The following is a 9077-nucleotide window of genomic DNA, read 5'->3' as shown; positions in this document are numbered from 1 at the left end:
GAACAGAAAATAATTTTATGCAAAATGCTAGAAATAGTTTATGCAGAAAACAGTGAACAATTTTTATGAGAAAACAGTGAACAGTTTTACTTAATGCATAAAACAGATTTTATGAATGCAATAAGCAGATTTGAATATACAGTAAATATGATGTGCAGAGGGAAAATTTTATTAATGTAGAAACAAATTTTATCAATTCAGAAAAATATATTCGATTATTGTGAAATTCAAACATGAAAAAGCATTCAGATTTGGCGTTTAAATTTAGAAATCACTATTTCACTAGGTGTTTTATGAGAAAACAGTGAACAATTTTTTAAATAGTGAACAAAAAATAATTTATGCAAAAAAGAGAGCGAACAATTTCTTAAATAATGCTAAACAGAAAATAATTTTATGCAAAATCGTAGAAATTGTTTATACAGAAAACAGTGAACAATTTTTATGAGAAAACAATGAACAATTTTAATTAATGTAGAAATTAAATTCATATTTCAAAATTAAAATCTCTATATTTTACAATGCTTCTATTTAAATAAATAAAAACATAAAAAAGCTACTTATTTTTATCTTTACGTTTATTTGTTGTTTATCCCCAAACAAAAAAAAGCAAAACAAAAAAAAATTACACAGTACTCGAGTTTACCAAACTCGAGTACTGTGTAATTTTTTTTTTTTTTTTTTTTTTTGCATTTTATTTATAAAAGGTACTCGAGCTTGGTATACTCGAGTATTATGTAAATGGTACTCGAGTTTACCAAGCTCAAGTACCACATAATTTTTTTTAATCGCACAAATCCAACTCAACAGTGCCATGGTGGCAGAACTGATGAGGAACTCGAGTTTCTGAAACTCGAGTTTTGGAAAAAGTGGTACTTTGCCATTTATTTCCGAAACAGTGTTTTTTTGCTAAAAATTTCCAAAAAAGGTGGTATTTGGCCATTTTGGCCCCCTCTATCGTCTATTTTGGTTTTTAGTCTAACAGAATTTAGTATTAAAAAACCAATTTACCTCTCTCTCTAAAACAAGCAAATGAGGATAAATTGGTCTTGCAATGCTAAATTACGTTAGAGTTAATATCAAAACACACAACAAAGGTTAACTGAACTGTATTTTTTTGAGACAAGCTTTCAAACAATTTATTCTACTTTGAATAGGGTTGAAACTGTGTCCATAGTGAAATTTAAGGGCAATATCAAAGGAAGAAAAATAAATAAATAAACAAAACATAAGAAATGAAAAGAAGAAAGACCTATTATTCAAGTCCATGCTACATGAATTTAGAAACACTACTGCCATATTGCATCCTATTCTGCACATCTATGCGAAGTTCTCAGACGCTACGGCGTTTAGAGGAGGTTCAATAAAAAAGAGTAAAGAGCTTAAAACAATAATGAAGATGGTGAAGAAAATAAGTGATTTACAAGGATCAGCATATCGCTTAACAAGTGTGATTCCTTCTTCTTGACCAGTTCTTGAAGATGCATCATCCAACTGAAGTGTTGGGCATGTGAAAAAGCCATATGCTGTTCCAGTAAAAGCTGCTCCAAAGTGTGTCCTACAACAGTCAATCCATAAATGGGTTTTAAAATTCAAAAGCCATATAAGTTTTCATTATTGCATGTTTATCTTATCATTCTTACTTCCAATACATGATGACCATGTGTTTTCATATCCCATAACAATCAGAACTGAATCATTTTATATCGAAGAAATCTCAAATGACCAACTAGAAAAATATATTCACAAAATAATGTATCCAAGATTCTATTGGCTGAAACCTTACCAGTCATCAATTCGACCGAAATTGCTTAATGCGAAGCCAAGGAGCGTTATAATTATTGCCTTCTGGAACATACTATCCGAAAGATCCTTTGCAATAACGTCTTTGTTTTGGACTTGATAAATGAGCCATGCTCCTATTATGGCATATACCGGTCCCTGTGTGTGTAACGGAATTGGTCAAATATAGAAAGGTGAAGACAAAAAATGATGAGAATCACATATATATATATATATATATATATATATAGATAAAAGAAAATTGATCACAATGTAGACAGGGACAGACTCGGGATTTTAAGGTAGCAGGAGTTGGAGTGTAAAGAAAAAAAAAACCTTCAAATGGGCATCTATATAGTATTAAAAAATTATAAATACAAAAAATTGTTGTTTCTAAATACATTATGATGCAATAATTTACCAACAAAGACAAGAACAAAAAAAAAACAAAATAATGATTTTTTTAATACTAGGATAGCTAGGATTTTTTTTTTTTTTTTTTGTTGAAGTTAGAGCATTCATAGTGGTATTGCTAAAAATTTTAGCTTTTAACACCTTAAAAAGTTATTTTATCTATTTTACCACTACACTTTACAATACACCCAATATTAAATGTTCTATTTTTTTATCACTTCATTTAAAATAATATAAACAACTAATTAAAATTATAAAGGAAGAGAGAGAATTTGAGTTTTTTAATCGAATGAATAAATATAATCTTAATAAAATATTGTATTTCATATTTAACAATTTGCTATAGTCAACTAGTATTTATGTCAGTTTACTGTAATTGTAAAAAAATTAGTTTTAACTTCTCCAATAATACATGATTTTTGGTTTTTTTTTGTGGTAAAATAGTTTTTTTTTTTTTTTTTTTTGCTAAAATACAATCACCTTTATGAATGTTTTTATTGTTTTTGTTAAGTTTTTGGGTTGAATAGTTGTTATTTGAATAAGGCTAGCTAGGTTTATTAAAGAGAATAGGGACCTAAGGTTTCAAAAATGATCTCAACTACAAAAATAAAATATATAATAAGTATAAAAAAAATTGGACCCAGGGGCCTGGGCCCACCCGGGTCCCTTAAGTAGACAATATCAGGGAAAAGTACAAAGAAATTGCCAATTATACACCCCCATGGAAGAAAGTATAGATACATAATAATAGCTAGCCATCCAACTTCACCGAGAGTTTAAGTGATTACCATTACTTGACATAGAAAATGATCGTCTAAGGAACAGAAAATGCTGTGAGTTTGATGCAAATGGCTTTATACTTTTTATGATATTATCTGAATGGAAGGCTTGAACTACGCACATGATTGATGGATTTAGTATGGAAGGATTATTCAAGGACCAATAATAGTAGGATTTTCTTTGTAAGACTGCCAAAAAGCAGATGGAGCCTAAAATGTTTAAGCCAAGTAGAATATTAATGTGGAACAATCACCAACTCAATTTCGATCAAACGAGCATCTTTGCTGAGTAAGAAAATTATGTAGTCACTAGAGCAGGATTTGGCCCCAGCTATGCCATGGCAGAGCAAGAAGCCAATCTATAGAAAATTATTTATTTATTTGTATGAGATATTGAACTTATATTTTATTTATTTATTTACTATTTCTTTTTAGAAGAAGATATCGAATTAATATGAATCTAATACCTAGCTACTAGTTCAATTTTCCTCTAAATTTAGAAGTATTGCAATGATAAGGCCATTAAACTAACTTACGTAGTAATTAATTTAAAACTTTTAGTTCAAGAGGAACTGTGAGGGTTTAGATATTTGACAGCAACAAGCCAACTAATAGAGAATTATACGTATGAGATATTCATTATACGAATTCAATACCTAGCTGCTAGTTGATTTGCCTCTAAATCGAGCGCTTATGGAAGGATAAAGCTACTAAATTTATCATGTTTGTGCAATACAAAGTTTGAAACTTATTTTAAGTATGAGCTGTGTGGGTTTAGATCTTCAACATTTGTGACATATGATCTTCCACATGGTCTATCATGAAATGAGACCTTACCAACCAATACACAGTATTACTTGATCAAATAAAAAACAAGGCATAACCTAAACAATGAATAAAAGTAAGTGAAGTTGCAATGTTCTTACTGTCCCACCAACCGTTGGCTCTGCTGTGTGAAGAAAGCTTGTCAAGTTGCCAGAAATTCCTCCAAGTATATAGATCAAGAAAAATGTAAAAGAACCATAGCCTTTACAAACTTGAGGACCAAATGTAAGAAGCCCCCAACAACCAAGAGCCATGTGAAAAAATCCTGAGTGCTGCACATATGAATAGGTTTTGAGAATAATCTTAGCTCAAACAAAAAAAAAAGAAAAGAAAAGGTTTTGAGAGATAGCAAATTTGATATTTTGAGCCACACTGACTATTAGTACTGTTGAATATGAAATCATTATCTATATTAAATCAAGCCACTGTTTTTCATAGACTCGAGTTTTTAATGCTTCCAAGCAATCAATAACATTTCAAAAAAGAAAAATCAGATCACATTATGCATCATGTCATCTACTTCAATTCATGATTCGGTAATAAATTTCATTGATGACCCCAATTATTTGCAATAAATAAGTTACTGACCTATGACCCTATATGCATCCAGTTTGCCAAAATGTAGCAGTCACTATTTGAAGTGGATTTTGATGTCTGATAATTTTGAGTTAAAAAATAAATGCTAAACAGCAATAGAATGGAAACACGAACCCAATCATCAATCTTGTACCAGAAACATGGGCGTCAGTAGCCGCCACCATTCTCCAACCAAGATCAATTGGTTTATCTTTGCTCCATATAGTAATGGAAGAGAAAGGAGCTCTAAGTCAGAGTTCCTTATCGGACTTGCTATTTCAAACAGGAAAACCGCAATGTCTATAGAAACCAATAAACTTCTGCATCCAAGATTAAGATTAAAGAAGCATTAGAGAATTGTAAGTGCACAACATGATATGACATGAAAAATAAAAGCAAGAAAAATACACTATGTCAAATATAAAACGCAATTACGACAGACCAGGGCTTTACATTAAGTAGAGATTGGATGTTTCATCATAGTCATACTGCCGTAAATCTTGAGACCTTTCAAGGCTAATACCACTGTTTCTTCTCCTTAGTTCCATGTAACTCTTTTGTTCCTCTTCATCATCTCTTCTAGAATTTTTGGTGATAGACAACGGTTTTTCTGCTTGATTTCCTTTGGCAGTGTTTTCAATGGAAGTAGATGAAGGGTAATTTTCTGAGTTTGCTCCTGAAGGATGAGAATAAACTATAATATCAGTTTTCGCTATAATTAGCAACATACATAATAAATGTAACTATAGACTTAAGCATTGACTGCTCGCTAAAAAAGAAGCATTGTCATTGGTAATAATCATATTATCACTACTTTCGGCAGCCAAAATCCTTATGCCCTTAGAATGCGACAAATATAATTAAAATTTTACGTTCTTTAATTTCTAGGTAACAAAAGAATAGAGCACTCATACTTAATGAGAATTTTAAGTTTGCAATTGTCACTAACTGATAGCAGAAGAGAAGAACCAGAAGCGTAACAGAAAGCCAAGATATTGGTTTATACCAATCGTACATATTTATGATATCTAAAGTATGTTACAGAGATTACATTGAGTGCATTTAGTTCGCATAATGAGACAAGCATTGCAACAACATTATCATAATGTCAACATTATGGTGTTTAGTTCATTTATTTGTACAAAACATTAGGGCAATATAAGATTACCAAAACATTCACATTACCATAAATCATTGCAATGTGATTGCCTTATTAAATAATGGTAATATTATATTTTTTTACTCAGGAGAATGACTGAAACAAGGAGAAACCTCTAAAATACCCCAAATCTCTAAAATGACTAAAATGCCCTTAAAAACCTCCAAAATGACCACAACAATCCAAGACCTCTAAAATGACTAAAATACCCTCAAAGCCTCTAAAATAACCAAAATACCCCCAATGGAATACATGATAAGACCAGAAAAATTTCAGAGTTGTTTTGAAAAGGCATAACACAAGAGAAAACACTTGAAATTATTGGTAAGACTATTGCAGACAGCAGCGATTTGAAGTTAAGGTTCCATATTGAGGTGGAAAAACTGATAACCAATCTAGGAACTTTAGCTACAAATTATATTACAATTCAGTCTTCACTAGAGAAGTGCTTTCCGATTGGTCTGAATGGTACAAGATTTGAGTCACAGCCTAAAAATGTAGACTTGATGTGCAATACGGGTAATAGTGTTGCATCTCACGATTTAATTTTCCAATCAAGAAATGCCATACATCTAGAACTAACAGAGTCCAAATATCAACTAACACTGCAAATATTATATCTATCAAAACTGCTTAGTATTATGCTCAATAAGTTAAAGAAGATGCAAAAATGACAAGCATTAGTAGATTTTATTTCATTATATGCTAAACTGATGAGCAGGCTTTCTTAATTGAAACCAACTTACTCAACAGGGAGAAATTTTCCAGAATACTGATATATATTACCTTTTCTAAGTTTGCCAAGGTAGATTTCGAGAGAATCCAATTCCTTCTTTGATCTGAACTGACTATTTCTACTATGTAGTTCCTTGGTGTTGTTTGAATTATCCGGAGGCAGTTTTGCATCATCTTGAAGTTTTTCAAAATAAGAATCTAATGATCTCAACTGCATCTCATTAGTACTAGACACTGATGCATAACACATCATGGAGAACTTTTCTCTGTGCAAATCATTGTCTGAAGTGGACCTTAGGTGGCTTTCTCTAAGACAACCCCTTTGTAGGACATTCACTTCCATCATGCCCTTGAAATGTATAGAACAACCTCGATTACAAGCTAATCCTCTAGGTGCTATCCCTTCTTTAATCTTAGTTCTTGTCAAGATATCAGTAGTAGGATAAGACCCATGCCATCTCCTGCACATAAAGCACCTAGTAACATTTGCAAAGGCAATACACTCACTCAAGAATCCTCTCTCACCATGCCTAATCACATTTTGAATTGGTTGAGTTTGGTCCTTATAGGGCATTTTATAGCATATTGGAACCACAGCCATGTAATCCTGAAAGAAAAACAGAACAAAAACATGTCAACAATTAGGTCTATCCAAAGAGAAAATGTGTTCAATGTATTTTAGATGATGTAATAAAGAATCCTTTCCAACCACAATATCACTTTTGTTTTTCGGGATGGACTAGTAGGGCAGTAATACTTCATTTGGCAGAGAAACAACAAAAGGCAGTTGTGTGTATCTGTACGTGTCAGCCTGTCAGAATTCAGGGGCAGAGGAGCAGGAGATTATCCAGAAACAAAGCCAAATTATAATAGGTTGAAACCATAGATTGAAGTTCAAAGGACACATATAAGGTCCATTAGATAGTTTCCCTGCTTAATGAAATTTTAACTCAAGTGATCATTTCAAGCTAATCCCCAGCCAAATACAAATCCTTCGTACAACTTTATGTTCACCAATCATAACTTGCCATATAGAAAAAAAAATAAACAAATGACAAGTTGTGATTGATGGAACATAAAGTAGAACACAAAAAGTGGTACAAAACCTATCCTCACACTATTAAAGATCAAATTTTTGTATTGATAAAATTCATTGATGACTAAACATTTATTAATATGTGGATAGGAAATGACTATTTGTAAAAAGTTATTTCATATGACAAGTGTTTTGCCTGGAACAAAGTCGTCAAAGTTCAAATCTATCATGTCTTGTTAAATTCATACCAAGTAATTTATACTAAAAATTGTTCTTCAAATCCCTTGATTTTAAATCATCAAATCCATATGGAATCTAATTGAATTCACTAAATTACACAACACACAAGTTTAGCATGTTAAGAATCGTCTGGATTCTCATGAAAATTGATGTGCACTATATATAGAATGAAATGGAGTGCCAGTCTATAACTAGAATATTCTACTCCCGGTCTCTACTTCAAAAACTCCATGAACCTGGTTCGTCTGACTTTACGTCATGCCCCATAGTAAACGAGTCCACCATACCCGTGGGAGAACTTTGAATATGAACACTACTCAATTAGAACATGGTAACCAAAGCAACCCAATTTGTCTTTTACACGAAAATGTGAAAATTCAGAATGAACTATATCATGTGGGGTAGTCACCAATAATAGAAGACAGCATATCTTCTTCCCACAAAACAAAATGGAAGAAGAGAGATAGCTATCATCATATATTTGGCAGTTGAGAATGTAAGAAAGGAAGAGTAATACAACATCCAAATCTTAGTTCTCCAGCAAACAATAAAACATGACACCAACTACGTACTTGGCCAAGTTGATAACATTTAAAACAAATCAACCATTCAACCAGAGAACAGTTAAAAGCTGAGTTTATAAAACACAGAAAGGAGGTGGGTAGTTATTACCGTTAGAGAAGACAAACTATATTTAGTATGAATTCCCTGACATTATGGAGGATTCTTGGACATCCCAATAAAATGAGTTGCAGAGGTTTTTGGATACTTCTTCTTAGTACTTCTCTCAGTTGAACATTAATAATTGAACGTATAATTGAAAACAACACCTGCGCAGGAACTGAAATCCAACGAATCCTGCCTTATCTCTGTTGGCCCATTCAGATGTTGCCACGTGTGAATAGCAAAACCCCAACCTTCAAATGGTATTGGATTTGCCCCACCGAGGATTTCCTTGGACCCTACTGGATCAGGTTACTCTCATCTCTTATGGTATGGTTTCTAAAATCGGACGGAACTAAAAATAGAATGGAGGATATTTATGTACAATATTTTGATGCTGTTTTTAGGTTTTTATTTTAAAAATTTTTTTTATGTGGATTTTTTCTCATTGGATAGAACTTTATTTTTTAGTTAAGTATCTACATGACAGAATCTTAAAAGAGGAACCTAAAGAACTGTACTTAGAATATTGTACCTGTGGGGCCCGGCCCAAAATAATGGGCTAGTTAAACTACGGGCCCGTCCGAGAAGCATCCTATCCGAGGAGAAGTTATAGCCAGAACATTATTCAAGCCCAATTGCGGTAAAAGAAACCTGTTCGAGGAGTAACTCCTCCTCGGACATTACGAAGTCCTGACCGAGAGCTCGCCCCAACCATTGCAGTTCATCCTCCAGGCATATAAAAAAGAATAAAACCCAAAATATCTCATGGAAAGCTGCCACCACCACATTAAATGTGTCACAACCACCCTCTTGGCCGCATTAATGAGGAAAAGACCCTTGAATAGTACTACCTTGACCACTGCAA

The 9077-nt window shown here is 32.6% G+C and overlaps 1 protein-coding gene across 2 annotated transcripts; it reads right to left on the bottom strand.

The window, feature by feature from the left end:
* Positions 1–1229: 1229 nt before the first annotated feature.
* On the bottom strand, positions 1230–8337 carry LOC115975802 (RHOMBOID-like protein 9, chloroplastic). Of its 2 annotated transcripts, none has more exons than XM_031096787.1 (7): positions 8219–8337; positions 6322–6877; positions 4830–5052; positions 4531–4696; positions 3902–4072; positions 1787–1941; positions 1230–1558 (listed from the first exon to the last, which is right to left on the bottom strand). In XM_031096787.1, the coding sequence occupies exons 2-7, from the start codon at positions 6869–6871 to the stop codon at positions 1321–1323; spliced, it is 1503 nt and encodes a 500-aa protein (XP_030952647.1). In that variant the 5' UTR covers positions 6872–6877; positions 8219–8337; the 3' UTR covers positions 1230–1320. The 2 variants fall into 2 exon arrangements, with proteins under 2 accessions (XP_030952647.1, XP_030952648.1); XM_031096788.1 differs by lacking the exon at positions 8219–8337 and adding an exon at positions 6980–8209.
* Positions 8338–9077: the final 740 nt, after the last annotated feature.

This window comes from Quercus lobata, chromosome 2 (genome assembly GCF_001633185.2).
Source record: "Quercus lobata isolate SW786 chromosome 2, ValleyOak3.0 Primary Assembly, whole genome shotgun sequence".
NCBI lineage: Eukaryota > Viridiplantae > Streptophyta > Magnoliopsida > Fagales > Fagaceae > Quercus > Quercus lobata.
The sequence above is the reverse complement of the archived record's forward strand: the minus strand, read 5'-3'. Positions and strand labels throughout refer to the sequence as shown.

What these genes read in the sequence shown, in the direction of transcription:
- LOC115975802 (XM_031096787.1), bottom strand. Translation starts at nt 6,871, where the DNA reads ATGGCTGTGGTTCCAATATGCTATAAAATGCCCTATAAGGACCAAACT. An exon ending in ACATCCAATCTCTACTTAAT is followed by an intron (nt 4,697 to 4,829) that starts GTAAAGCCCTGG and finishes TCTTGGATGCAG; the next exon opens with AAGTTTATTGGTTTCTATAG. An exon ending in TACTGACGCCCATGTTTCTG is followed by an intron (nt 4,073 to 4,530) that starts GTACAAGATTGA and finishes TCATATGTGCAG; the next exon opens with CACTCAGGATTTTTTCACAT.